Source organism: Aspergillus pseudotamarii, assembly GCF_009193445.1.
Source record: "Aspergillus pseudotamarii strain CBS 117625 unplaced genomic scaffold BDV38scaffold_31, whole genome shotgun sequence".
NCBI lineage: Eukaryota > Fungi > Ascomycota > Eurotiomycetes > Eurotiales > Aspergillaceae > Aspergillus > Aspergillus pseudotamarii.
This window is the reverse complement of record NW_022475045.1, coordinates 137,068-164,531: the sequence shown is the minus strand read 5'-3', so window position 1 is coordinate 164,531 and position 27,464 is coordinate 137,068. Positions and strand designations below refer to the sequence as shown.

General features: G+C 49.3%; 12 protein-coding genes across 12 annotated transcripts; 5 read left to right on the top strand and 7 right to left on the bottom strand.

Annotated features, from left to right (window-relative positions):
- Positions 1–510: 510 nt before the first annotated feature.
- Positions 511–3,009, bottom strand: BDV38DRAFT_248509 (nucleoporin NDC1). The gene is made up of 2 exons (XM_032054736.1): positions 2,733–3,009; positions 511–2,636 (listed from the first exon to the last, which is right to left on the bottom strand). Exons 1-2 carry the CDS (start codon positions 2,863–2,865, stop codon positions 751–753), a joined length of 2,019 nt encoding a protein of 672 aa, XP_031912931.1. The 5' UTR covers positions 2,866–3,009; the 3' UTR covers positions 511–750.
- Positions 3,010–3,236: 227 nt separating this feature from the next.
- Positions 3,237–4,397, top strand: BDV38DRAFT_248507 (SNAP receptor PEP12). Its single transcript, XM_032054735.1, has 2 exons — positions 3,237–3,554; positions 3,609–4,397. Exons 1-2 carry the CDS (start codon positions 3,258–3,260, stop codon positions 4,125–4,127), a joined length of 816 nt encoding a protein of 271 aa, XP_031912930.1. The 5' UTR covers positions 3,237–3,257; the 3' UTR covers positions 4,128–4,397.
- Positions 4,398–5,551, bottom strand: BDV38DRAFT_248505 (cytochrome c1 heme lyase CYT2). The gene has a single exon (XM_032054734.1). The coding sequence runs from the start codon at positions 5,339–5,341 to the stop codon at positions 4,469–4,471; it is 873 nt and encodes a 290-aa protein (XP_031912929.1). The 5' UTR covers positions 5,342–5,551; the 3' UTR covers positions 4,398–4,468.
- Positions 5,552–5,900: 349 nt separating this feature from the next.
- On the top strand, positions 5,901–7,185 carry mvd1 (diphosphomevalonate decarboxylase MVD1; the record flags this gene model as incomplete). The annotated part of the gene is made up of 2 exons (XM_032057364.1): positions 5,901–5,971; positions 6,042–7,185. The coding sequence occupies 2 exons, from the start codon at positions 5,901–5,903 to the stop codon at positions 7,183–7,185; spliced, it is 1,215 nt and encodes a 404-aa protein (XP_031912928.1).
- Positions 7,186–7,338: 153 nt separating this feature from the next.
- Positions 7,339–11,894, bottom strand: BDV38DRAFT_293653 (Elongator subunit IKI3; the record flags this gene model as incomplete). The annotated part of the gene is made up of 9 exons (XM_032062300.1): positions 7,339–8,511; positions 8,577–8,856; positions 8,906–9,039; positions 9,091–9,332; positions 9,388–9,730; positions 9,783–9,936; positions 9,997–10,556; positions 10,610–10,702; positions 10,757–11,894. The coding sequence occupies 9 exons, from the start codon at positions 11,892–11,894 to the stop codon at positions 7,493–7,495; spliced, it is 3,963 nt and encodes a 1,320-aa protein (XP_031912927.1). The 3' UTR covers positions 7,339–7,492.
- Positions 11,895–12,092: 198 nt separating this feature from the next.
- BDV38DRAFT_102777 (cytochrome c oxidase VIIc family protein) lies at positions 12,093–12,911 on the bottom strand. Its single transcript, XM_032050874.1, has 3 exons — positions 12,846–12,911; positions 12,609–12,786; positions 12,093–12,541 (listed from the first exon to the last, which is right to left on the bottom strand). Exons 2-3 carry the CDS (start codon positions 12,784–12,786, stop codon positions 12,288–12,290), a joined length of 432 nt encoding a protein of 143 aa, XP_031912926.1. The 5' UTR covers positions 12,846–12,911; the 3' UTR covers positions 12,093–12,287.
- Positions 12,912–13,052: 141 nt separating this feature from the next.
- BDV38DRAFT_248474 (ATP-dependent RNA helicase MTR4) lies at positions 13,053–17,017 on the top strand. Its single transcript, XM_032054733.1, has 6 exons — positions 13,053–13,903; positions 13,954–14,044; positions 14,098–15,159; positions 15,213–15,808; positions 15,864–16,429; positions 16,505–17,017. Exons 1-6 carry the CDS (start codon positions 13,157–13,159, stop codon positions 16,683–16,685), a joined length of 3,243 nt encoding a protein of 1,080 aa, XP_031912925.1. The 5' UTR covers positions 13,053–13,156; the 3' UTR covers positions 16,686–17,017.
- Positions 17,018–17,236: 219 nt separating this feature from the next.
- BDV38DRAFT_248471 (cut8/STS1 family protein) lies at positions 17,237–18,704 on the top strand. Its single transcript, XM_032054732.1, has 2 exons — positions 17,237–17,495; positions 17,565–18,704. The coding sequence occupies exons 1-2, from the start codon at positions 17,420–17,422 to the stop codon at positions 18,428–18,430; spliced, it is 942 nt and encodes a 313-aa protein (XP_031912924.1). The 5' UTR covers positions 17,237–17,419; the 3' UTR covers positions 18,431–18,704.
- A 410-nt stretch (positions 18,705–19,114) lies between these two features.
- BDV38DRAFT_102559 (DUF3984 domain-containing protein) lies at positions 19,115–21,029 on the bottom strand. Its single transcript, XM_032050870.1, has 2 exons — positions 20,788–21,029; positions 19,115–20,728 (listed from the first exon to the last, which is right to left on the bottom strand). Exons 1-2 carry the CDS (start codon positions 20,791–20,793, stop codon positions 19,553–19,555), a joined length of 1,182 nt encoding a protein of 393 aa, XP_031912923.1. The 5' UTR covers positions 20,794–21,029; the 3' UTR covers positions 19,115–19,552.
- Positions 21,005–22,865, bottom strand: argB (ornithine carbamoyltransferase). The gene has a single exon (XM_032050872.1). The coding sequence runs from the start codon at positions 22,383–22,385 to the stop codon at positions 21,267–21,269; it is 1,119 nt and encodes a 372-aa protein (XP_031912922.1). The 5' UTR covers positions 22,386–22,865; the 3' UTR covers positions 21,005–21,266.
- A 102-nt stretch (positions 22,866–22,967) lies between these two features.
- On the top strand, positions 22,968–25,871 carry BDV38DRAFT_283534 (uncharacterized protein; the record flags this gene model as incomplete). The annotated part of the gene is made up of 5 exons (XM_032060057.1): positions 22,968–23,778; positions 23,830–24,789; positions 24,843–25,160; positions 25,222–25,391; positions 25,530–25,871. 5 exons carry the CDS (start codon positions 22,968–22,970, stop codon positions 25,869–25,871), a joined length of 2,601 nt encoding a protein of 866 aa, XP_031912921.1.
- Positions 25,872–26,178: 307 nt separating this feature from the next.
- Positions 26,179–27,450, bottom strand: BDV38DRAFT_102596 (acetolactate synthase regulatory subunit). Its single transcript, XM_032050871.1, has 2 exons — positions 26,538–27,450; positions 26,179–26,483 (listed from the first exon to the last, which is right to left on the bottom strand). The coding sequence occupies exons 1-2, from the start codon at positions 27,332–27,334 to the stop codon at positions 26,306–26,308; spliced, it is 975 nt and encodes a 324-aa protein (XP_031912920.1). The 5' UTR covers positions 27,335–27,450; the 3' UTR covers positions 26,179–26,305.
- Between the last annotated feature and the right edge of the window lie 14 nt (positions 27,451–27,464).

Here is a 27,464-nt window from a genome sequence, read left to right as displayed (position 1 = left end):
TTCCATGCATCATGTGCACTCAACTTCTGCGTTCAATAAAAAACTTTTCATCTGGGACAAATAGGACATGGTATAGGGTGGGATTATGGTTGATTTATAAAGCATTGGAGGGCAATCTAGCATGGAAAGGGAGAACTGTCATCATGATGTGACATGATTGATATACTTGCTTTTCCTTCATACTATCTTTTCATTCAGTCACCTTTTGGCGATTGGGGACATGGAGTCTTGGAGAAATTGACTTGGGAGGTTTGTGTCTGGATCGTTTATTGCGCATGGGTTGTTTTCTTTCCTTCATATCCGCTTTTCTCTATCCCCTTACTGCCTTCTCTTCTCACCTGTTTATGGTCGTTATGATGTGGCACTTGTGACTTTGTACCGGGTGCTTGGTATCTCTGTAAATAGAATTCTGTATATGGCCAAAAGAAAAGGATATACAAAAACTCGACATACTGCAATCGAGTGACGTTCTGAGCAGGCAATAGCCAACAATAAAATATGAAAAAAAAAAAAAACAGTGTCAAAATCATTGGATTTAATGCATCGCAACGCCAGAACAATGCATGGGAACTAATATAAGTCGTAACCTTTTCCACTGGGCAAAAGTAGAACCAAAAATACCACGACCAAAAGCCAATGTTCATTAAGACAATGGGCGAAGTATAAATACACCGACCGCCTACACCAGGTAATTTAGAAAGCAAAACAGAATCCATCCTCCGCATACTCTCATGACGCCTGTTTCGAATTTTAAAGCCCTTCCTCGATTAACCCGGCTGCCTCCTTTGCCAGCCGCAGGTCCTTGCCTACGAGTCCGATGTCCTTGAGGTAGAGGTTGAATGCGGATAGGAGATCCTTGAGAGAGCCCTTGAGGGTGTCGAGTACGAGATCCACGTCTGGGACTCGACGGGCCTCTACTTGTGCTTCGGGGTTGCTTGATGGTGGGAAGTTGACGTCTGTCCAGTGGGTGTTAAGACCGCCATGGATAAAGGGCTCCAAGGTCATGATGGTGTTCGTGAAGAGGCGTACGACATCGGGCACATCGGCCTGGACCTTGCCATATTGGTCTTCCTGCAGACTTGCGATGAGGAGGCGAGTGAGCGACTCGATGGCGTCGACGATAGGGCATAGGTTGGCGTGAGGCGCGCCTAGGACAATGCCTGACAGGCGACGGTCGTACGTTTGTCGGAAGAGTCGGCCTACTGGAGAGCGGAGGAGCTGTGCAATGAATGGGTTAAGGTTTTCTGGCTTGCAGGTTGAAGGACCTGTGAGCATCTTAAGTTCTTGTGATGAAGCAAGAAGTTTCTGCTTGCGCTCCGGGCTCAATATGGCAGTGGATGCACGGTCGAAGACATCGCGGGCTTTGGCTCGGGCCGTAGGGGTCCAATCTGCCGATTGCCCGTAAGACTTGGCTGTTGAGCTGAAGACCTCCCCGATCTTCTCCTGCCGCGAGCTTGCTTTGGGAGAGGGGGCGAAGACGTTGTCCGCTTTGAGAGGGTCTGTTAGTCGCGGTAGAGTGCGGAGAACCGGTTCGGTCGGTTCGGCTTGTGCGGGCTTGGGACCCGATGGCGGGTTCTTCTGTTCATCGATGCGAGTAGAAATGCCCTTGATAACCTCAGTGGCAGATTGCAGGATCTGCGACCACGCTGGTCCTCCGTCGCGATCAATATCATTGAAGATCGCCTTTCGTCGGTCAGGGAATCTCTGACTGATGAAGCATAATTCCCAGAATGCGAAAGATTTAACGGTCTCCTTCTTTGCGGTCAACCCCGTCAATAAGCTGCCATTAGGATCTTTCGCTTCAGCCGTCAATGGCTGACCACGCTTGAGTGGCTCCTTGCTAAGGAATGCGGAGAAGAAAAGATTAGCTGTTTGCCAGCAAAGAACTAGGAGGCCTCCGGAGAACACTGTGCGTAGCAGCAAGCCTGGGCCAATGGGGCCAATAAGGCCTGGAGGAGCCGCAGCAGACCGAGGGAAGTCCCAGAATAATTTTGCCCAGTACATGGTGAAGCTCCATGCCGGGCGTCTTAGGAAGAAGGTATACACGACAGGGCAGGCTACGGCGACCACAGCACTTCTTGTGAAGCCGTCTTTTATGAGACCAGGCAATGCAACTTGTATGCGCTTAGACACCGGTTCCACTGGGTGGGTTCTCTGATCAGCATTGCCCGCAGCCCGTTTAGCAACGGGAATAGGTACACGGTCGAAATCGTAATACAGATGGACAACAGATTGCACAATTGCGAGTAGTAGATGGCAAGTGTAGAGGTAAATTGGTCTTTCATTTAAGCTTGCGCGTTCGTGGGGCCTATTTCTCTTAGTTCCCTTAATCCAAGTTCTCCCGAGGGGAAGGGGGGGGGGCTCATACCGGCCTCTATTAACCCACTCCAAATGTGCTCCACTGGGAGACGACCATTTATAGATCTCACTAAACCACCATGCCGAGAAAATATACCATCCAAAAGTTTGGACGACATCGATTGGGATAAGGTGTTTTAGAGTGCCTAAGGGAGAGGCAGTCGTCCGCGAGCCAATGTGTATCTGTCCAACGCGCAATACGAAAACGACGAGGCTGCAGATAAAGAGCAAGACAGTACGAATTCCACATGCTCCAATTGGAAACCAAGCCCATAAAACTGGCGAAAGGTGACATTGTTAACTACCAATTCGTTCAAAAGCAGCATTTCAAAGAATCGATCACTTGTAGTAGAGAAAAGGTTACTGCTACTTACAGGACGATTTATCCCCAATCAAGAACGCAACTAAGTAACAGACAAGTAGCGCTAAAGCAGAAGCATGGACGAAGCGTCGGTGCAGCGCTGAGGTCAAGATGCGCCGATATGGGCGTGGCCGGATAGCAGCCATGGTGCTAGTTAAATTGGGGGGCTCCAAGATCTCTCAGGTAGAGAAGGAATGGAATTTCACAGCATGATCAGAACTGCTGCGCAGTACTATTCCTATCTGCCCAGAATAAGAGATTGAGCGGCAGTTCGATGTATGAGCTAAACGGGCAACTGAAATTCCGAGTGACGGCAGCATGCGACGATAAAATGAAGCTTTTAGGGAAAAGCATCAAAACACACTAGCCACAGCCCGTCGGTCAGGTGATGGACCCACCAGCCACGCATCATGTTGTTGCAGCCTGCAAATCCCGGCAGAAACTCAGGTGACCGCCCGGCGATCCGCATGTTGACGTTCTATCCGGTGGCCCTCCAACACTATTTCATTCATCGTCACTCTGAGTCGCATCGCCCACCATGTCTTTCGACCGCCTTAGTTCCTTAGAATCACAGCCTACTACTCTACGTCGCTCTGACGATCCACAATATCGAGATGACCCCGAGTTCTACCAACTCACGGAAAGCCTTTCAAATCAGTTATTCAGCCTAACCTCGAACATTACCCGGCTATCGGACCAGATCGCGCTTCTAGGGACAAGGCGAGACACGGAGCGAGTCCGTGAACGAGTTCACAATCTTTTAGAGCAGACTCGGTCAGGATTTAAGGGAGTAGGAGAAGGTATCAAGAAAGTGCAAGCATGGGAGGATGTTAATGTATGCGGACGCAGCCAGACTCGACGTAATGCGCTACTGACACTCATTTGATAGCCTTCTCAAAAATGGACACAGCAAAAGCTATCTTCAGAATTCAAAGCTACTCTGGATGAGTTCCAAACCGTCCAGCGCCGGGCTTTGGAGAAGCAGCGTGCATCTGCTGTCGCTGCCCGCACCGCCGTGGAAGAAGGTGAACATCCAGCGGTTGAAGGAGCTACGCAAGAACAGCAACAGCTACTTCAGGAACAGCCTCGACTTGCGAACCAGGATGAGGTGGACTTCCAGGAGTCTTTGATTATTGAGCGCGAAGCAGAAATTCGCAATATCGAGCAAAGCGTTGGCGAACTCAATGAGTTGTTCCGCGATGTCGCCCACATCGTCCACGAGCAAGGAGGCCAGCTCGATATAATCAGCGAGAACGTTGAGAATGTTACGAACGACACCCGGGGAGCTAATGTTGAGCTTCGCAGTGCCAGCAGACATCAAAAGAACGCCCGGAACAAGGCTTGCTGCCTCCTTGTCATCCTTGCCGTCATCCTAACTATCATTGTGCTGGCGGCTACTATTGGATAAGTCGATCCAGTTACGCTTTATTGTTTCCACCTATCGTTCCTAGTCTACTTATACTGTTCATTATGGCAGCTTTTGTTCATGATATCCTTTTGTATGCAGTGCGATGTATTGTTATGAACTATCTATTCTCTCTCATGACTCGATTTACGACTAGCTGGCGCATGCGGAGTGAGGGAAGTGTATCTTGATTTTGTTCTTCTATCCTTATTTGTTCCTTCTTCTAGAGTATCATACATAGCTTGTGTGTTATACAAAGATTATACATCAAAGACCATTGCCCAATATGCAACCAAACTCCATATCGCCCTTATGTGCATCGCGAACGTAAGTGATGAGCCGCTTTACAAGCCTGTGAAGCGGCTGAATCTCATCCTGCAGCCTTCAAAGGTGTTCAACTTCGGCCGTACATCTAAGTAGAAGCTCAACTTGCCAGGTCCGGCATTAGCAGCCAAACCGGCCGGTCCACCGTTGGCTCCAGACGACTTCCCTTGATAAAAATCAATGACGTACTCAATCCTCTCTCCATCGCATCTCTCTACAACCCAGTCATGGCGATCGAAAGGTAGTTGGTAGCCCATTAGATTATTGATACGAGCGCGCGGGCTCAGGAACTGGGGGTCAACGCCCAGTCCGCGGAATGAATATAGCTTCGGACCTCCACATTTCTTGCTGCCAGGATCAGACCGGGGCGCTTGCTTCTCCCACTCTAAAATCTGCTGCCAGGCACGCTCGTTGACAGCATTATGAATCGGGATAATGGATGCCACAGAAGTTGCTAATTCGGTAGGCGAAGTGCTGGAAGCCGGTGTGTTGCCTTTGCGCATCAGTGCTTCGAAGAACTGGCGCTCAGATGGGTAAATCCAATTCCCGCTGTTCTCATCATGACCTGTTTCAGATTCCGCATTTGAGGGCGTGCCGTGCGATACAGCCGGTGTAGTATATGGGGATGGAGGTTCCGCGACAGCCTTAGGAGACGGTTGCTTCGAGTCTTGGTCGAAAGCTCTGGGAATACTGCTCACTTCACGGTCACTTGAAAGTGGTCGTTGTAGTTTTGTTTTTGATTCTCCATCTTCCGTTGGTAGAGGATGAGGAGGACCGCCCGAGGCCTTATGTTGCTGTAGCCAAATCTCACGGGTCTTGTGATCCACCGGACATGTTGCAGCCGGTGCAGATTCGGCGGCAGATGCTGACTGGGTACTCGCACCAGCTCCCATTATCGGATCTTTTCTGATTTTCTGGAGTTGATTGACAAGGGGTGGACGAGAAATGCCGATGACAAATCGGGTTGTTGATTACTATCGAAGAAGATTTACTTGCGGAAGGCGGAGAGAAATTCTGACATACTCACCGCCTTTCAGTGGAATTGAATTTGCTCCGCATTTCTTCTATGTTGGGAAGGCGGTCTTTCCATCCATCATTTAGAATATTAACTAGAATACGGCACACTTCTGAGTGTCATCTTCTCATATTGATACCAGAAGGATTATCAGAAATACCAATTGGTCAGCTACAGGTGCAGGCTTATTGTTGCAATGAAATAGTTTTGAGTTGAACCGATCGTAGCACTATTCTCACTCTCTTGAATAGTATTGTATAGATCAGATACCCATAGCCCCGCCTTACTTAAACGGGACTAGTGCCTGTATGCGGAGCGCTCAAATGATATTTCCCAACAGGGAAATCCGTTGCCCCTCATTCTCCAGCTCCCTTCCTCTCCTTACCCACCTCTTCTTCTTGTCTTATCCGTCAATTATCACCCTCTATTCCAACAGGATGGCTGCTCCTTCTGACAGTACGGTCTTTCGGGCCACCACCACAGCCCCAGTCAATATCGCTGTTATCAAGTTTGTCGTCCATACCCCTGAGTGTCACGATTGTCACTAGGCTATATTGATACTAACCATGGCTTTGAAGATACTGGGGTAAAAGGGACGCCACTCTGAACCTGCCTACGAACTCCTCTCTCTCCGTAACACTCTCGCAGCGTTCTCTGCGCACCCTCACCACAGCCTCATGCTCTGCCAAGTACCCAACTGCCGACGAGCTTACCCTCAATGGCAAACCTCAAGACATCCAGTCCTCCAAGCGTACCCTTGCTTGCCTTTCGAATCTGCGTTCTCTCCGCCAGGAACTTGAAGCTGCCGACTCTTCTTTGCCGAAACTGTCTACTCTCCCCCTGCGGATCGTTTCCGAGAATAACTTCCCCACCGCCGCTGGCCTCGCCAGTTCCGCCGCCGGTTTCGCAGCGCTCGTCCGTGCTGTCGCAGACCTTTACCAGCTTCCGCAATCCCCTCGTGACCTCAGCCGCATTGCTCGCCAGGGATCTGGTTCCGCTTGTCGGTCTCTGATGGGCGGATATGTGGCCTGGCGCGCCGGAACTCTTGCCGATGGTAGCGACAGCTTGGCTGAGGAGGTCGCTCCCGAATCTCACTGGCCTGAGATGCGTGCGCTCATCCTGGTCGTTAGCGCTGAGAAGAAGGATGTTCCCAGTACGGAAGGTATGCAAACCACCGTTGCTACTTCCAATCTCTTCACAACCCGCGCGGAATCTGTTGTGCCCGAGCGGATGGCAGCTATTGAGACTGCCATTCAGAAGCGGGATTTCTCTGCGTTCGCAGAGATCACCATGCGTGACTCCAACGGCTTCCACGCCACCTGTCTCGACTCCTGGCCTCCCATCTTCTACATGAACGATGTCTCCCGCGCCGCTGTTAGGCTCGTCCACGATATTAACCGTGCCGTCGGTCGTACGGTTTGCGCTTACACTTTTGATGCTGGTCCGAACGCAGTCATCTACTACCTTGAGAAGGATTCTGAACTCGTTGCTGGTACCGTCAAGGCTATCCTGGGCGCCAGCAGTGAGGGCTGGGATGGTCCTTTCTACGAGCCCCTCAAGAACCTCACCGCTCCGGGTGTGGCATTGGATAAGATGGATTCTAGGGCTGTCGATGTGCTCAAGGATGGTGTCAGTCGTGTGATCTTGACTGGTGTCGGTGAAGGTCCTGTCAGTGTCAACGACCACCTTGTCAGTGAGGCGGGCGAGATCCTTTCCAACTAAAAAGAAGATATAAAGCACGGTCACTTTAGCGTTGTCGGGCGGAGTGATTCCTTGAAATTCTGGAAACTTTCTATTTTAAACATAATCTTAGCGGAATCTTGCCCACAGGAGATACCCTAAGTTAAACTGCGAATTATGTCAGAAGCAGAGTACATATTATGAGGTCTACAGTTAATAAACGGTCATAGCTTGACTTGATATATTTTTATTGATCAACATTTCTAATATTCCAACTTTTTGAGACCCCTTTTTCAGATATAAAAACAACTCGTGGTTGTATTAGGTCATTTCCTTCAATGTCGAGGCTTCAGTTCAGCAACGCCGACTGCTTCAGCTCCTTGACTGCCGGTGCTTCCCGAACACCTAGGGTAGCCGCAATGCTGTCCGCGAAAGCACGCTGACCACCCCTGGGTGAAACCTCTTCAGCAGTATTCACAGCCTCAGGGCCGTCGGTCTGTTCGCCTCCTGGCGGAGCGACAGCGCCGAATACTTCCACTCGAGAGTCAGTACACAACTTGAGCACCTCCTGCATAGCCTTTTCAATAGCGGCGGCACGCTCCCGCATGCCCCGTCGGAGCAGTGCATTAACAAGAGTCTCGACCTCAGACACCGTCGAGTTGGCTCTTTCGATAAGCCGTCGTACACTGTTCACCAGATACTCTTCCTCGTACACGGTTCCCTTCTTACCACTAGCACGTTTACGCTCTTCCTTCCGACGAGTCTTTGAAGTCTGTCTTGTCATATTCGTTTTGCCGGTCTTTCCAGTCTTTCCGGTATACCTCGTGAACATACTGCGACCGGCAAGTGTAGAAGCATCCGTAGGCGCAAGGGAGACGTTATCCGGGATATCGACACCCATGTCTCCTCTCATCGTGGGGTCACCTCCGAAATAGGCCAGCGGGTCGGTGGCGCGACGAACGCGCAGTTCCCCGATACGTGGTACTTGGGCGTTCAGCTGAGACCGGAAGTCGGCAAGAAGGTCGGTCATGGAGCCCATGGCGTCTGCCAGGCCGGTGTCTACGATTTCTGGGACGAGGCTTTGCTTGCCGTGCAGTGCAAGGAGGCGTGTTGCGTCGGCGAAGCGAGACCCGCGGCACAAGAGACGGGCGGCCAGGGGGATGTCGTGGAGGTGTTCTGCGTGGACGTGTGCTGCGGAGACGTAGTCTTTGTTCTCCTCTGTCAGGGTGGTGGCTAATTCGAGTGCGTGCGCTTTAAGCTTTTCCTCTGATAATGGGACCATCATTGCGCAGTACAGGGATTCACGCCAGAGATGGGCCCGCTGGTAGCATTGGTAGGCGTCGGTGTATAGGGAAAGGGACTCGTAAGCTGGGATTAGTTAGCAGCTGATACATTTTATTGTGGGATAGAGAGGTATGTGTTGGAATACGTACCGATGGCTGCTTCTTTGTATTTGTTTTGATCGTAGAGGTAGTCGGCGTAGAGATTGGTCATGTCGCGAAGTTGCTCTTGCTGATATTTGTAGAGATCGATGGCATCCTTATACAGAACATGTTTGATAGCATACGCCCTGAGCTCATCATGAGCGTTAAGCGCATGAAGATGTCCCAGAGCCTTGGCCGATCTTCCGAGATAGTTATCAATTTCGAACTGTCGTCGAAGCTCAGGCAGCTGCTGTAGCTTGCGCAAGAATGGGAGGTATTCTCGAGGATCCTGTATGGCTTTAGAATAACATAATACAAGATTTGCTGGCGCTACTTACACGCTGGGCTTGCTGGGCAACAAGCAATGTGAGCTCAAGGTCGTAAAGACCCAACGCGGTATCGTATAAACGGTGGGCATCAGACAAGAAGCACATATGTTCGACTGCGTCTTCTGCTTGTTCGGAGCTTTGATCTATCGTAAGGTGAGTGGCTGGTCAGGTATGGTGGTCAGATTTAGACTCACCTCTCAGGCGTGCAACCAGTTGAAGACCAGCCTCGAGGTCTGGTGGCGATTTGACGACGTGTGCCGTGACGAGGTTATGTAGGTTGGTATCGATCTTCTTTTCCAACGCAACCAGGAAGGCATCGCAAATCCGATTAACCTTACCATCCTTGACTGGGGCCTTGGTGGCAGGTACCACATTGTCGTCCACCTTAGATGTCTTCAGCGTATCCTTGTACAGGGTCTCAGAGACATCCTCGTCGCTGTATGTTGTTAGGAAGGGAACACCCTACGAAAGAACGTACATGTTTGACATACCTTAGACGGGATAAGAACTCGTCGATGAAGTCAACCCTTTTCACTTGGTCAATGAATAATGGGACATTTTCCATGAACTGCCCTGGGGCGTAGTCATGAATGATATTCATATCTACCATCTGGCTGCGACAGGTAAGGAAAGCCGAGCGGTAGTTCTTGCGATCAATGAAGAACCTGATACCTGCTAGGACAAGAGCACGGGGGTATGTGGTCTCAATATTACCACGAGGTGCCTGCAACACAACGGCAAACGCACTAGGTATTACCGACACCAAGCGCGAGCCACGCTCAATGCTTCTGCAACGCTCGTCGGTCTCTGGTGTATCAGGAGGGACCTCCATATCTGCTGAAGGGTTAGCCATACTGCCACAGGAAGTAGTCTTGGAAGCACTAACCCTCTACCCTAGTCAAGTGAACGAATTTTAGGAGATGCTGAGAAGTAGTGAACAAGATGTGTGATTGGGTCACGAGGAACGAGGTGCAATTCTTCGCAAGCAGAGTCTTATTCGCGTACAGGGCACCGGTCCTTGACATAGAGATCAAAAGATGCTTCGAAAAATTAGCATACGCGAGAAATAAGTGGCAAGCTAGGGACCAAGGAAGCATTACCTCGTCTTCTGATAACTGAGCGGCCTTGGCCCAATATGAGTCGACGGAAGGACTCTGCGTGTACGGGGTTGCTACACATTCCTCTGTAGACGGCATAGAAACCGTGGAGTAGGCAATTGGCTGCCCATATTGGCTGATGTGAGAAATCCAGAGTGTTTCATGATTGAGGGATGGGAATAATGAAACCAACTGTTCCGACTCAGCCGCCTGGTACGCGATTTTCGTTGTTCTAGTTTCCAAAGTCGTTCGCTCGATGTAGGCATTATTCGGTCCACTATTCTTGAGAATATAAACCTCATTCTCGTTGATAAAAGCGATTTGCCGAGGCCTGCTGTCCGAAGCATCAGACAATGGATAGCTCGACTCAAGAATAGGCGCAGCCACTGGGCGAGTCTTGAGGGGCCACATAAATATAGAGAAACAATCCTTCATCAGGACAGCAATACGAGTGCTCGACTTGCTGAACGCAACGTCTATAACGTTCGAGTCCAATGTCAATTCATTGTGGGCCATAGGTGGTGGTACACCCGCAAACCTCAGCGGAGTCAACTTGAGAGTTTCTTTGTTTGGTTAGAGGAGCTTTAAATCAGCTTTGGAAGTAATTAAAACTTACTTCCATCAATGACAGCAACAGCCCCAACATCATTTGGCACAATAGTCGAACCATGAGAGACGTCAAACACAAACTCCGCGTCCAATATCGACTCTGCAATGCAGTCAGTACATATTCTTTAATCAATATCAGGCACAAAGAAAATACCTGAAGCGCCTGCAACAAAGCGTAGCGTCTTCTCCTGGTGCCACTTGAAGGCAAAAGCAATGGGGTAACTGGGGCTCATGACCACAGGGACCTCCTGCTTTAGGTAGTAATGATAGTTACCCATAGTCCAGAACTGGACCCTGTCTTTGAATTGAACAGCGAGTACCGTCGAATCGATATTCCAAGTCAAGTAGATATCCGACGCCCACGATGACTTCTCTTCCTCAGTAAGGCGAAGTGTGAACTCTCCGTGACGCAAGCCGTTTCTTTCGAAGAATACAACATCGACCCGGTCGTCACGACGTTGGATACCGGCAATAAGATTACCATAAGGCCTCCAGCTCAGGGCACCTTCCAGCCCATCAACTGGCTCACTCACACTGTCTAAGGTTCCCTCTCTAGAATACACGCGGATTGCACGACGAGTGCCCGCTTCAATGCTGTTCACCGCAACATAGGCACCATCTCCTCGCCAGGTAATAGTCGTCCTCCCGTCATCATTACTGCTCAGCTTTCCTTCGTCTACCTTTTCAGGGACTGTAGGGTCACGAAGCGCCTTGGCTCGCTTTCCTTGAAACTGCGTTTCCTTCTTTCCCCAACCAACGGAGACATGTTGAGACGCCTTGAGGTCCTCTGGAGTGAAGGTGATTTCAGCCACATTCTCGAACTCCCTGGTCATGTACAAGAATGTGTTAGCTCTTGTGGTTAGGGCCAAGAGTTCCTCATCTGGAGACCAAGCAGCAGCAGTGATGCCAACATCGACCGAGCCCAGAATCTCAATCTTGTCCTCCCCGGGAAGAGGTTCTTCACGGACAATGATGATATCACCCCCCTCAAGTACTAAACAGGCACTAAGGTTGTCTGCAAAGTAATGAAGAGAGAGGACCCGGTCACCGGGCAGGTCTGGCAGAGGGCATGGTGCGTCCCACGAGGCGATGCACTCAAATACATCTGCGCCTACGGGCTCTGAGAAATAGGCGTCCTGACGTTTTCTCCTAAGTTCAATAACTGGATTGGTCTCTGTAGGACCGAAAGTGCAAATTACTGCATCCGACGCAGTGTCCCAAGCAGTGGCTGTTAATGGCAGCTCACTCTGAAGCTGCACCTCGGCGAGGCGAACATTTTTCAAGTTGCGCATATCTGATAAGTTTAATTGTAGTCTTTTTTTTTTTTTACCCCGCGGCCATAAATCAATGAAAGCTCCGGGGTAGAAGAAAAAGAAATGGAGAAGGGGATTAAGACAGAATCAAAATGAGAATTAAAAATATTTAAAAGCTAGATCAAGAAATAATGTTCCATCTAGCAGTTTCGACAAAGAAGAAGTATAGATTATGTCCCTACAAGTTGCGGAGCTTTGCAAACATATCGGATGTGGACCAAAAGATTTTAATTTTCTCTGCAGACAAAAAATTGACCAATGACTTCATCCATATTCTAACATGGAATCAGCCCATTTTGACCCAAATTCATTCCAACGACAACTACGAGATCAATCACATACTAGAATGCAGCTTATAGAATACACCGAAATTCAGAGCTTAATAATCGATTTCCTAGCTTTATACATAGATTCCGAATACTTCCAGTGTAGGGTACATTTTCGACCAATTCCTAGTGCCCAATGATCCCACGGCGCGTAGAAGGTATACATTGCGAAAACCCGCTTAGCGAGTCTTGTAAGTCTGCCAGACTGTAGAGAATATCTTGTTAGAGATTCGACCATAACCGTCGCCAAATCTATGAATAACATACCAGCAATGGCGAAGGGAGCACCGAAACCGGTGACTAGATGTTGAGTCAGTAACCCAGAACAACAAATACAACCCGTAGAGATCAATTGAGAATAACTCACTCATGAAAGCCCAGTACCGGAAGAAGAAGAACTTGGTAAGAGGGTTGAAGGGGATGTTCGAGCGAGGACCCTCAGCGTAGTGATACGGGCTGCCGAGCTGGGCGCGGGTGGTGGAAAAGCCACGACGGGCGACGAAAGAGGTGGCCATTCTGGCCCGGAGAGCGGTAGCGGCGTTCATCTTAGGTTGTGTCAGATGCAATTGGGAAGATGTAAATCATGAGCCAGCAGTTTACCTACCTTGAGGAAAGCAGCAGGGCACGGATGGTCAAGGCAATCTACTCTTCTCGTAACTGGCGGGAAGAGTAGGAGTGGTGGAATGACAATCGTCGGCCCGGAACTTGGTCACGTGCTGTCGTTCCGAACGGCAAGTTTGCCCGGCGGAAAGACCTGCAGCAAAGGCTCTGGCCAATCATAAGCCGCCCGGCTCAAAAGGAACATTGAAATTTCTCAGTGAATCGGCGAGCGCGACATAGTGCGACGAGCACTTCAACCATCCGGTCGTTGTCCGTCCTTGCTCCTTGCGGCCGACCTTGAACGCTCGACCGATCATGGATGAACTTTTCGATGTTTTTGAGGACCAGCCCCAGGCTGTTAGACCCTCTGACGGAGCTCCCAAACGTTCCAAGAAAGACAAGAGCAAGAAGCGTCAGGTCAATGGTGATGTGAAGGAAAGCGGTGCCACCGTAGAAGCAAAGGAACCCGTCGCCGTTGCCGATACCCTCATCGAAGAGACTTCCGAGCCAGAAGAGGGCGACGCCCCTACGATAGACAACAATGAACAACCGGATGCGAAGCGGCCGCGACTCGAGAAGGAACCGGAGCCTGTGGTAGCCGACTTGTTCGAGACAGCGCAAGAGCGTGAAGTCGCCGGATCTGCAGGACTTCAAGCCGCCAATGATTCAGCATCCGTTGTGCTTTCGCACCAAATTCGCCATCAGGTTGCGATACCACCGAACTATCCATATGTGCCCATTTCCGAGCATAAACCTCCCGAGAACCCGGCGCGAGTATGGCCGTTCACCCTCGATCCGTTCCAGCAGGTTTCCATCGCATCGATCCAAAGAGAGGAGAGTGTACTTGTTTCAGCCCACACTAGTGCCGGAAAGACCGTCGTTGCCGAATATGCTATTGCCCAGAGCTTGAAGAACAACCAGAGAGTTATCTATACAAGTCCAATCAAAGCCCTTAGCAACCAGAAATACAGAGAGTTTGCAGCAGAGTTTGGAGATGTTGGTCTAATGACGGGTGATGTTACGATCAACCCAACGGCTACTTGCCTAGTCATGACAACGGAGGTAGGCTTCCTCACCCTCGTTCTGAGCCTTGTGATCTTAACACATCTTAGATTTTGCGGTCTATGCTGTACCGTGGCTCCGAGATCATGCGTGAAGTCGCGTGGGTTGTCTTCGATGAAATCCATTATATGCGCGATGCGAGTAAGTTTCTTCAGGGGTGACGCTAGGATTCAGCTCGTTAACCGTGGATACAGCCCGAGGTGTGGTTTGGGAGGAAACCATCATTCTGCTTCCAGATAAGGTTCGATATGTTTTCTTGTCCGCCACAATCCCCAACGCCATGCAATTCGCCGAATGGATCGTCAAGATGCACAACCAACCGTGCCATGTTGTTTATACTGATTACAGACCGACACCCTTACAACATTATTTCTTCCCTGCTGGTGCCGATGGAATTCACCTGGTTGTAGACGAGAAGGGCGTGTTCCGCGAGGAAAATTTCCAGAAGGCTATGAGTACTATTGCAGACAAAAAGGGCGACGACCCAGCGGATGCCATGGCCAAGAGGAAAGGAAAGGGCAAAGACAAGAAGTTGAACAAAGGTGGAAATAAGGGCCCAAGTGACATATACAAGATTGTCAAGATGATTATGATCAAAAACTACAATCCTGTGATCGTCTTCAGTTTCAGCAAGCGTGAATGCGAGTCATGTGCTCTACAGATGAGCACCCTAGCCTTTAACGACGACTCTGAGAAGGAAATGGTTTCCAAGGTTTTCAACAGCGCGATTGAAATGCTCTCGGAGGAGGACAGGAACCTCCCCCAGATTCAACATATTCTACCTCTCTTGCGCAGAGGTATCGGTGTCCACCACTCTGGTCTTCTTCCCATCCTGAAAGAGACCATTGAAATTCTCTTCCAAGAAGGTCTCATCAAGGTCCTGTTTGCTACTGAAACATTCTCCATCGGTCTTAACATGCCCGCAAAAACCGTTGTTTTCACAAGCGTTCGCAAATTCGACGGTTTCAGTCAGCGCTGGGTCACCCCATCAGAATTTATTCAGATGTCTGGTCGTGCTGGTCGAAGAGGTCTCGATGACCGAGGTATTGTTATTATGATGGTCGGTGAAGAGATGGATCCCGCTGTAGCGAAGGAGATTGTTCGTGGTGAACAAGACCGACTGAATTCGGCGTTCCATCTGGGCTACAACATGATTCTAAACCTCATGCGTGTAGAGGGTATCTCACCTGAATTCATGTTGGAAAGATGTTTCTATCAGTTTCAAAATACCGCCGGCGTTGCTACTCTTGAAAAAGGTATGTGTATATGCAAGTGTCGATACTATTGCATCTTGCTAAGCTTAGTACAGAGCTTGTTGAGTTGGAGGAGAAGAGGGCCAACATGACTATTTCTGACGAAGGAACCATTCGTGAATACTACGATCTGAGGAAGCAAATTCGCCAATTCACCGATGACATGCAGGCGGTTATAAGCCATCCCAATTACTGTCTACCCTTTATTCAGCCTGGACGCTTGATCAGCATCAAACACAAGGATGTGGATTTCGGATGGGGTGTTGTTGTCAACTACAAACAACGCAAACCCCCGAAAAATTCGACTGAAGAACCTACGCCGTACCAGAAATATGTTGTTGACGTTTTACTGAGGATCGCCGTTGGGCCGTCGGTCGGCACTAAGACCTTTGAAGATTTGCCGTCCGGCGTCAGGCCGCCAAAGGAGGGCGAAGACTCCCGTATGGAAGTGGTGCCGGTAGTCCTCAGCTGTATCCAATCTATCTCTCACATTCGTATTTTCCTCCCGAAGGATCTACATTCGGCGGATTCAAGGAATGGGGTGAAGAAGGCTCTGGATGAGGTGCAAAAACGCTTCCCAGATGGCATTGCTGTGCTTGATCCGATTGAAAATATGAACATCAAGGATGAAAACTTCAAGAAGCTGCTTAGGGTAAGATAAGCCTTGCTGTGAATGGGTGTCTCAGGTGTGCTAACGTAAACTGCAGAAAATTGAAGTGCTTGAATCTCGTCTCCTCTCTAACCCATTGCACAACTCGCCACGTCTGCCGGAACTTTATGGACAGTACTCGGACAAGGTTGAAACTGGGTCTAAGATCAAGGCCACCAAAAAGAAGATCACCGAGGCTATGTCAATCATGCAGCTTGACGAGTTAAAGTGCCGTAAGCGAGTGCTTCGTCGGTTTGGATTCATTAACGAAGCCGAGGTCGTACAGTTGAAAGCCCGTGTGGCCTGTGAAATTAGCACGGGTGACGAGTTAATGCTCAGTGAATTGCTCTTCAATGGTTTCTTCAACAACCTCACGCCTGAACAAGTTGCTTCGGTGCTGAGTGTGTTCGTCTTCGAAGAGAAGTCCAAGGAGACCCCTGCCCTAACACGGGACGAGTTGGCGAAGCCCCTCAAGGAGATCCAGGCGCAAGCCCGGATCGTTGCCAAGGTTTCCCAGGAGTCAAAGCTCGCTGTCAATGAAGAGGAGTATGTGCAGAGCTTCCATTGGGAGTTGATGGAAGTTATATATGAGTGGGCGAATGGCAAGTCCTTCGCTGATATCTGGTAAGTCCCTATTTGCCACCGTTTAGTTCGGGAATGTGACAAGACGCTAATGATTCCTTTCTTTCATCACCTCAGTAAAATGACGGATGTTTACGAAGGCAGTTTGATCCGAGTCTTCCGCCGATTGGAAGAATGTTTACGACAGATGGCACAGGCCGCCAAGGTCATGGGGAGCGAGGAACTTGAGAGTAAATTTGAGACCGCCTTGACCAAGGTCCGCAGGGACATTGTTGCCGCACAGTCCTTGTATTTATAGACGTACGACTTACTACTACTACCACCTTACTTCCATTACAGCGATATTACTTTCATTCCAACCATCGTGTTTCCACCCATCTATGACAAATTGTCATGGTGAGTGGTGGTGGTGGCATTTCCCTGGCGTCGGAGGGCTCAAAAAACAAGGTATCATCGTTTGGTTTGCTTTCCGTGTAATTACTTTACCATATGTTTATGGCGAAATGAAATAAATTTTAAATATTTATGAAAAAAAAAAATTGCGTATACTTCCCACCCCCTCAAAACTTTATATTATTACGATGATTGATAATGGTAACGGAGATCATGGCAAGGGGGACCAGAGCAACGGAAATAAATCTAAAACAAAAACAAAAGATTCGAGTCCCTTTTTGTGTTCTCAGAAACTTTCGAGAGTGAGGTTGAAGCAGAAAGAGAAAGTGACGATAAGAAGGAATAATGTCGTGGTCATTATGGATACTTGACCTGCGCAGAAGGTGTGTGTTGCCTCCCGCAACCGCCTTTTCCAGTCCACCGCTTCTCTTCTTTCTCTCTTCCCCACCAATTCCATCTTCTCTCCCTCACTCCTTCAGTCTCTCTTCCTGCATTTTTTGTCTTTCCCTTGCATTATCTCTTCTCTCTGCACCTTCGCCTCGTGCCCTGTAGCGGATATTTTATAATACCCCATATCACCGTCGTTCAGTCAGCGTCAGGTTTCTTCATCTCTCCGCCCACCAGCTGTCCGTGGTCATCATGAACAGCTTGGTGGCTACACCACCTGTGCCTCCACACTTCTACGAATATTCCCGTCTCTCCTCCCCTCGTCCAAGTAAGAACCCCCTCCTTACATTGATAACCGATGGTAGAGATAACGAATTTGCTGATAAATATCTTCCAGTGTCTACACCAACCTACACCCCTAATAGCCGCAAGCGGAAAGCCGACGACGATGGTAACGATCATGATGGACGAATGTCCGCCTCTCCGACAAGCTCGCCAGCCTTCACACCAAGGTCTCTTCCAAGCCGAAATATGAAACGAGCCCGCCCGAATGTCAGCGGCCGACCCCTGTCACTTCCTCGTTTGTTAGAGACCTTAGATACAGATGCTCTCCGGGGGGTCCTTCGGTCGATGTGTGAACGCCATCCGGGACTAGTTGATGAAGTTGTTCATACTGCTCCTCGCCCGAGTGTGTCTTCTGCTCTGCAGGTGCTTCGAAATTACCAATCTTCTCTCCAATCCTCCTTCCCTTTGGGTGGCAACCCGGCATCCGACTACGCTTATAATCGAGTTCGACAACCTCTATCCAATCTTCTGGATGCCTTGAGCGACTTCACACCACACTTCTTACCACCTAACGAAACTCAACCTTCTTTATCTCTAAATTACCTAGATGGCGCCACTGAAATCATTCACGCATTACCACGATGGCACACACCCCAGAACAACATAGAGCGGGACTCTGCATACGATGAAATTTGCAAGGCCTGGATCCTTGTGATCCGGGAGGCTGCCAAACGTGGCGGAGGCATTCAGTTACAATATGGTGGTTGGGATCAGAAGTTGGCAAAACACAATCAAAACTCCGGTGGTAAGCTGCAGGCGGCCGTCAACGAGCTTGGAGCCAGTTTAGGATGGATGCACGGACCTGAGACCCAAAGCCATGCAAGCCCAGGTGGTGGTAATGACTTTGGTTCCATCCGGGAGCAGCTTCTGTCCGGCACATACGGACTGGGGACTCCTGTTAGAGTTGGGCCATGGTAATCCCACCCGCTTCTACGACCTATTTATACCCTACGATTATCCTAGAGACACCCTTCGATATCCCCAGAACTACTGTCTAAATCCTCGACCGTGCACATCTACGTATGATACGATCACGATACCAACTGCATGAACTAGAGAGTTGAGGGTCAACTTGGCGTTTACAGTGTGCAAAGAGAAATTCTTCCTTTTTTCTATTCTTTCCCCCTTTTTTTTTTGTTCTCTCTTTTTTCCCTCTCATTTTCATCTTGTGCCTGTCAGAATCCACCTGTATGTTGCCTTCCCTTAGATATCAGCCCGTGGCCCAAGTTTCATTTTATTACCACCATGTCATTGTATCATCAAGAATAAGCATGGTTTTCTGTCCTTCCTTGATACATTTCCTTTGATTTTCTTTATACTACCACGATCGACATTTCGGACGTTGCTTGAATTTTCCACCACTTCCTGCGAACTATGTTCATTAGGTTTCCATCTTTTCGACTTTTCTACATGTCTTGTATACCCTTTTATATTTTTCTTTATTTTACTGGAGTGTGACTTGTGTTTTGTTCTCTTGTTGCATCTTGGGAGGACTCAGTCATATACTGAAATTTTCGGTCACCGGGTCAGGTTACGTGTCAAGTAAAGGTTAAAAAGAAAAGAAAAAAAAAATTCTGACTTGTGTCACTGTTTTAAGAGCAGTGGACGCAAGATGAATTGAACAACTCAGAGGACCCATCGGCCCCATTACGTGGGCATCTGCGCAATATCCTCAGGTGTTCTAGAGCGAATGGATTGCACCCATGGAACCAATATCACAATTTGCTGACAGGGGTCTGCTGGGCAGCATCAATTTGGGGAGGGATAAGGCTAGCATTACTACAAGACAGACTTCATGTCTGCCCGAGAGAACGTATTGTTTAACAAATATGTAAAGTTTCGAAATGGGGAGTTGTGAGGTGAAATTTAGAACATTGTTAAAATTAATATCATGTGCGTTACAATACATAACGAGGAAATGATCGTGTAGTCTTCATATCCATGCCTTAGGTTGAACAATTATATATATCAAAAAGCATCCAGCCACAATCTGACATTCTATACGCTTCCTCATGCTTTGCTCAAGCAATAAAATCATAGTCATAACAGCGCACGCCTCATAACCCCAAATAGCCACCATGCATCTTCCCAGCCTCCATTGTCGCCTGGTTTTTCTGTCACGGCAGGGACTTCAGAATCGCTAATGGTCGACGCACCATCAGTCCTATCAGTCCGTCCTGATATGGATACCTGGTCGTCGTCTTCATCAGCGGCACTAGGCTCTGCCCACTCAACATTCTTGGGAACCTGGTCAACAGGCCCACTGGAATAAGACAGCGGCCAGTCGTCAACACCAAATACTGTCCATTCCACCATGCGATCGAACCAACCGCCCAACCCAAAGCCGCGCTCTCGGGTCAAGCGCTGCATCTCCTGCTCATCAATGTCATCCTCCGAGTCAGAGTACTCGTCAGACTCGGAGGTATATTCCTCTTGTTGAATAATCGCCATCTCTGCACGGATACGCTCGTCCACAAAATCTGGCACGAAATGTCGCACATCAGGTGCAGGACTTTCAAGACTGCCACTATCACCCTGTCTAGTAGAAGTCATCTCGAGGCCGGCCATGGTAAGGTCAGGCCGACTGCCTCTTCTACTGACAACGCGCGACCTAGCTGCCGCCGGGGTTGACCGCCCGGATCTGGATTTCCTAGCCACTTTGTTAAAGTGACCAGGGGACTCCACGTCATAGTTACCTTCATCAAGCAGACTAGTCGAGCTCTCCCGCTTCGCGAGCCAACTTTGACCCTTTTCTTCTCGGGTCGAAGAAGCTAGTGCGATCCCAGCTCGAAGCATCCACTCTGCATCACGACGACTAGTTGAGTCTGACGGGTGATGACGAGGTGGCTGTCGCTTCGTCTTCGACGCTTGGTGGTGACATGGTTGAGCATCATCTTGACCCTGGAGGTTGGTATCGCTCAGGTGTGCGCGGGTCGAGCTTTTACTCCGCTGGTGGTGTCGGGCCCTGGACCCGCTGCGGGAGTGAGACAAGAGACCTGGGGTACCGGGGACGGAGTAGCTGGAAAGATACGAGGTCCTTGCGGGGATATCGTGGGCGCTGTAGTAGGACTCAGAATCTTCAGCTCTTGGAGTAAAGTAATCCTGGTGATCGGCATCGTCGTCAATAGGGAAACGAGATGTTAATGGAGCTAGGGAAGCATGGTTTAGTGAGGGATAGGAGCGGCGCGAGCGAAAGCCGCCCCCGGACTGCGAAAGCTGTAGTGGAGTCATTATATTGTAATTTATTTACTACCCGTTAACAGGGAAGCGCATACCTCCATCTAGGATGCCTGGGGCCACGAAGGACAATAAATATCGGGCGAGGGTACTAAGGCAGTGGCAAGCTCATTAATGGTATGATGGATGCAGCAGCTCATGAGATTTTGGAGGGTTGTTGGCCTTGTTTTGTCGGCAACTCCGCCCGTGACATGTGAATGCGGGCACCAACGGCTTTTGCTCCATTCTGGACTTTTTCGATAACTTAAACTGAGGGCTGTTTTCTTTCTGTTAGGTAAATTGGTTGGATTTTCCTTTGACCGATTACTAGAATCCGGTGGATATCACCACGTCAGTGTTCGAACTATCGGATTCTATAAGACCTTGTTCTTATGTACTCTGTATATCGACGTGTCTTGCATCTTTATGGTATTCTATACATATGTCGGTGTGAAACGTCAACCAACAGTCCATTAATTCATTGGGGACTCCATATTTAGACTATATATGTTTTTATGATTAATTTCTTTTTTAAGCCTTACTCAATCCTTCCCTTATTGACAACAAAGCCCTCCACGGCCGAGATCGCAGCCCACAGCCGATTCTCCGCCTCGGGGAAGACTAAGGACCGTGGGCTGTAGAAAACTTCATCGCTGACTTCCTCAGGGTGGCGAGGCAGGCAGTGCATGAACTTCCAGCCTTCGTTAGCACCACCACGCTTGGCAAGTTCAGGAGTGATTTGGAAGCCCTCGAAGTCCTTCAACCGCTTGATCGACTCTGCCTCCTGTCCCATGGAGACCCAGGTGTCAGTTACCAGAATATCTGCACCCTTAACTGCCTCCTCAGGAACGTTGGTTTCAATGATTTTCCCTGGCTTCGACACACCATTGCTGGCCTGCTTGATGAGCTCCAACATCGGGGCAGGAATCTCATAGCCCTTCGGAGTCGCAACAGCGATATCAATACCCATCTTGGTAGCAGCGATTGCCATGTCAAATAGAACATTGTTTGCGTCACCGACCCAGGCAATCTTGAGGCCCTCTAGACCCAAACTGTCAGAGCGATGGGCCTTAGGTGTAAATGTTTCGTGGATGGTCTGGAAATCGGCAATGGCCTGGAGAGGGTGGAAGGAGTCACAGAGAGCGTTGATAACAGGCACCGTCGAGTGCTTGGCAAGGTCTGCAACCTCAGCATGCTTGCCGACTCGGGCTACAATGCAAGAGACCATGGAGGAGATTACAACTGCAGAGTCATATAAGGACTCATTGACTCCGAGTTGAATATCATCCTTGCCTAGAAACATTGGATGCCCTCCCAAGCGCACCACAGCCCCTTCAGTAGATATCCTGGTCCGGGTACTGCGTTTGCTAAACAGCATGGCTACTGTTTGCCCAGTCATAGAGCCAAGCAGATTCTGAGGGATGGAGCCCGACTTGATGGTTCGTTTGTGTGAGGATGCATTACGGACGAGGGTTGCGAACTCGGTTGAGGTAAGATCAGCGATGGAAAGAAAATGGCGAGGAGCGAACGGTGAGGTGGGGGGAGTCGTAGAAGGAGTAGTTTGAGAAGAGTATCGGCGCACAGCGTTGAGTGGAATCCTCTGGCGCAAGGTATGGTTGCCGTAACGAGCGGCGGCCAGCTTCAGACCGCAAGTCATGATGAGATAATTTACGGTAGGTATGCGGTGAAGCAATTGAGTACAGGAAGAATATATAGAGCAAGAACCAGAGGATTGAAATGACTCAATTCTTATCGGACTAGAAGAAAGAGTCACCAACAGCGACAACAAGAAGAAAAAAGAAAAGAAAGAGAAAAAGAAAGTACCTGAGCTTTGTTCGTTCGAGTCAGTCAGTTAGCTTGAAAGCGTAAGTGTGACTCCTCCAATGTGATCCGCTTTTTCCGTCTCCACACCACGCCTTCTCTATTTCTGGTTAGCGTGGTATGATTGCCGATCATCAGCGTTGATTTAAACTGATAGGCTATACTTCCAGGTCTGGCCAATTCATCCAGCGTGCGTTGTCCATACGGAAGTTGATTATTCTTATTCTTCTTCTTATTCTTAGCCTTACGTTCCCTTTTCACCGATTCACAACCATCGGTAGCGTTCTTTCTTACAATCTACGGATGCCAATAACTTCTCTTATCACTCTTATCTACTCATAACGTATTGCTATCGTGTTATCTCCTCCACATCACCTCTTCTTTCCCCCATCTCCCCGCATATCCGCCCCCAGCCATCATGGCTGAAGAGGCAAGCAGACCTTTGCTGAATAAGGGGTCCAGGCCCTCTTCACGTCCTTCGTCACCGACTGACAAAAAACAATCTTCCGACTCGAGTCCTGCACGTCTATTCGAATTATCTTCCGAATCCACCCCTTTACTCTTCACTCGGGAAGAGGACTTGGCAACCTATGGAGGTGTTGCGCCCAGACGATCTTCGGCAGCCTCAGAAGACTTTCTCTCCGCCAATGATACAAAGAAACCACGAGGCAGAGTACGATGGCCAATCTTCTGCGTCTTGCTATCTCTGATTGGGATCATAGCAATCCTCATATTCGCCTTTGTCGCGCCGGCTGTAGTGAAGCAGTATGCAGTGGATGCTATCGTGTTCACCCCAACTAATGTCTCGGTTGAGTCGGCCACAGCAGATGGAATTCAGGCGAGGATACAGGGAGACCTTGTACTTGATGCGGGTCGCATAAAGAAAGCACCAGTGCGGAATATTGGTCGTTTTGCCACATGGATCGGTAGAGAAGTCGAGACAGGTCAGTCGGAAGTCGAAGTGTATCTACCAGAGTACGGCAACGTACTCCTCGGAACAGCATCTCTACCTTCTATCAAGGTCAACATTCAGAACGGCCATGTCAACCATGTCAACTTCTTGGCGGACCTAGTCGCTGGTGATATCCCTGGTATCCGCGCGGTAGCGGTTGATTGGTTAGAAGGGAGACTTGGCCGCCTGCGAGTGCAGGGAAAAGCAACAGTGCCACTCAAATCTGGCATTCTGAGTTTAGGCGAACAGACCATAACCGACTCTATAACCTTTCATGGTAAGTCACGCTATTCTTCTTTCGCTAAGTGATCTCTGACGTTGTATGTAGAGGGTGATTTCCCAGCACTTCCAAAGGTTAATGTTACAAAGTTCAATGTGCACGATACAGATACGCCCGGACATAATGGAGCTATGGAAGTAGATGCCTCAGTGGCTGCTCTTGTCGATTCGCCCTTTGGCCTGAATATTCCTCCGCTTGGATTTGAGGTGCTCGTGCCAAACTGCTCGCCAGGCGACCCATATATCTCAGTAGCGGACGTCACCACAAAAGGATTCCCGATATATCCAGGGCAGCCGACGTCTGTCGACGTTGCTGGAATTGTCCAGGGTCTTTCTGATGACTTAACGAAGACTTGCCCTGGAAAGGAGAAATCTCCCTTGGATTTTCTAGTGAAGAGTTATATGGAAGGCCTTCAGACTACAGTTTATGTTCGTGGAGCCGACGTTCCGTCCCTGGGAACGCCTGAGTGGGTGGTAGACATCCTAAAGACCGTGACAGTACCCTTGGCTTTTACAGGACATGCTCTGGACAATCTCGTCAAAAACTTCACCATGACGGACGTGCATTTCGACATGCCGAATCCCCTCGCCGAGCCTGATACGCCCGAGTCTCAGCCTAGGGTATCAGCCTTGGTGAATGTCTTGATTGGGTTGCCTAAGCAACTAAACCTTCTTCACCTAGATGTCCCTCGTGTTCGTGCCAACTCTGACATATTTTACCATGGGAAGAAGCTCGGTGTTTTGAATCTGCAAGAATGGCAGCCAGCTAATTCCACTCGGCTGGAAAACGTTAATGGAGCTCCAGCTTTGCTTGTTAATTTTTCCATGAAGCATGCGCCAATTCAGGTGACTGATGGGGATGTTTTGACAGATATTCTACAAGCCTTGCTCTTTGAAGGACAACCTGTGAGACTGACAGTTGCTGCAAGTGTGGATGCAGAAGTCTCTACAGGGCTTGGAACCTATGCTGTTCGTGGAATACCAGCCGAGGGTGCCGTGAACGTTAAACGTGAGTGGCAATAATTCTGAGACTAGGCGTGTTTTTTGTTGATGCTTGAATAGCGCCGTATGGTGACTCACTCGAGCGACTGAGTCCACGGGTTGAATCGATAGCACTGGGACCTACAACTGAATCGTCACTCGTAATGAAAGCGAAAATCAACATAACAAATCCGTCGCCATACTCTGCGTCGGTACCTTTTGTTGATTTAATTCTTGTCTACAATGAGACCAAAGTGGCTCACGTAACTGCCCGAGACCTTGTGATTGTGCCTGGGGTAAACTCTGGTATCCATGCCGACCTACAATGGAATCCACTCGAACTAGGTGGCTCGGCTGGTGTAACTGCTGGCCAAGAGATGCTCTCACAATATGTTTCCGGTGAGTTTTGTATTGCTTTGGGGATCTTGTTAGATGGGTCTGTTTGCCTAATCACTACTAGGTTACAACACGTCCGTAACAATTCGCAGTCACGAGGGAACATTCCCGGCTCTACCAGAACTTGGACAGGCACTCTCCAGACTAGGACTTGAAGTCCCAATCCCTGGAGTGCCTGTTCCTGGACATCCTGGTGATAAGGATGGAAAGCCGAAGTTTATACAGGACACAACGGTACTGTCTACTCTCATGGAAGCCGCTTCTCTACACGACAATCACTATTAATGATATGTTCTCCTGGGGAACATCTTCCAAGTAAAGACAGGGTTCTATAAGGTGCTTTTGGTCTTGCTAACTTTTGCCTGCTACTAGCTACACCTATGGTCATCAACGGCGGAATTCACATTGTCCTCCCCGTTTCCCAATACGACCATAGAGATTACGTCGGTAGAAGCCAATGCCTTCTACCAGAAAGATGAAGAGGTCGGTAGTATCGATTACTATATTCCTTTCCTGGTGCCGCCGGGTCTCTCTATAACCCCACGGTTGCCTGTTGAGTTAAATTTGAATGGGATTGGATATGACGCATTGAGGAAAGCTCTTGGGGGTACACTCAAATTGGATGCTGTAGCAAAGGTTGGCGTTCTGATTCGAAGCTATCGCACTACCATAACATACTATGGCCAGGGGATTACCGCAAGGGTGAAGATTTAGTGTCGTGGCTTTCGCGAGTGACTGGTAGAAGCAATCACTCCTTTCTCTTGGGCATTTTGTTTCTGCCCTCTCAAAATACATGGGCTGGCGTTTGGGTATAGAGGGCACGGTATTGGCTGTAAGCTGGTTTCGCGGGTTTGGATTTCGGGATAGGTTGAGCAATTGACTTACCAACTCCATCTTTCCTCTCCTTCTACGAAAGTTACCTTACAACTACCACGCTAAGAAATACATGCTTGCGTAGGCTGATGAAGCTAAATTGCACCAAGTTTCAAGTCAACGACATGGAAACATAGATAATGTACTCATGAGAAGTGTATGACTCAAAGAAAAAGAAGAAGAAAAAACTGCTAAATTTTACACTAAATATTATAACTTCCAAGGAAAACAAGTTTGCTTCTTCATTGCGATTCTTTTCATTTCGGATATCCATTTTAACCAGGAGGAAGGGTGCTTGCATCGACAACGTCGGCAGCCTCCTTCTCAAGCTCCTCAACCTGCTCGTGAAGAGGGGAACGAGGCAAAGCCATCAGACCGGTACGGGTAGACTCCAAAACACCGAAGGGAGCGATGAGCTTCATGAAGGAGTCGATACGAGACGGCTTGGCGGAGCTATTCAAAACGTCAGTGACTGCACCAATGCGTAAATGGTGAATGACTACTCACACTTCCACAATGCAGTTGTTGTTGCTAATATCAAGAACCTTGCCGCCGAACTGGTGGGTCAAGCGGGTGATGGCATCAAGATGCTCGTGCTTGTGTCTCAATGCCTGACTGGGAGGGAGATTGCGGGGGTGGAATTCAGTGATTTGCTTCTGGCCCTCGGCCTTATCCTTTTGGCCGTCGAGGATCTCGCCGGGGGTGGTGATCTCGCGGTGGTGCTGAAGCAATTCCTCGAAGAACTCAGGACCCAGGATGCTGACCTTCGCAAGAAGCAACTCGCGCTGCACAAGAGCAGAGTCTGTGTAGTCAAGGACGGCCCAGACAGGAACAAGATCGTCCAGCTGGCGACGGGCCTGCTCGACGACACCATCCTGACCCTGCAGCACGATGGTCATGCGGGACAGATCTTCGACCTCGGTGTTACACACGACCAAACTGTCAATATTAAAGCCACGAGCGGCCAGAATTCCCGAAACGCGCGAAAGAACACCAGGCTCGTTCTGCACCAGACAGTTCAGGATATGGCGCTTCGGGGGATTGGTCGGCGCAACCGGAGTCTCGTACAGAATCGACGAGACGGCAGTTGGGGCGTCCCATTGTGGAGAGGAGTCCGACACAGGAAGAGGAAGAGGAGAGCGACGATGGAGCGCCTTGTAGGCGAGGGCGGAGGTCGAGCTGGAAGAGGCCCTAGCTGTGGTGAACCGGGGCAGAGTCGCAGCTACTCGGGCAGTTCTGCCAGCAATGGAGGAAAAAGGCGCTGATGCTGTCCAAGACAGCATCAAAGGACGCCGGAAAGCCATGGTCTCCCGAATTGGCCTGCAAGTAAAAGCAGGCAATGCGAAGGAAACGATAGAGGCAGTGACTTCACACTCGACGGATGGGGATTGTAGTCATAAATCGCATTTTATAGTCGAAGACTTCCGAGGTCGG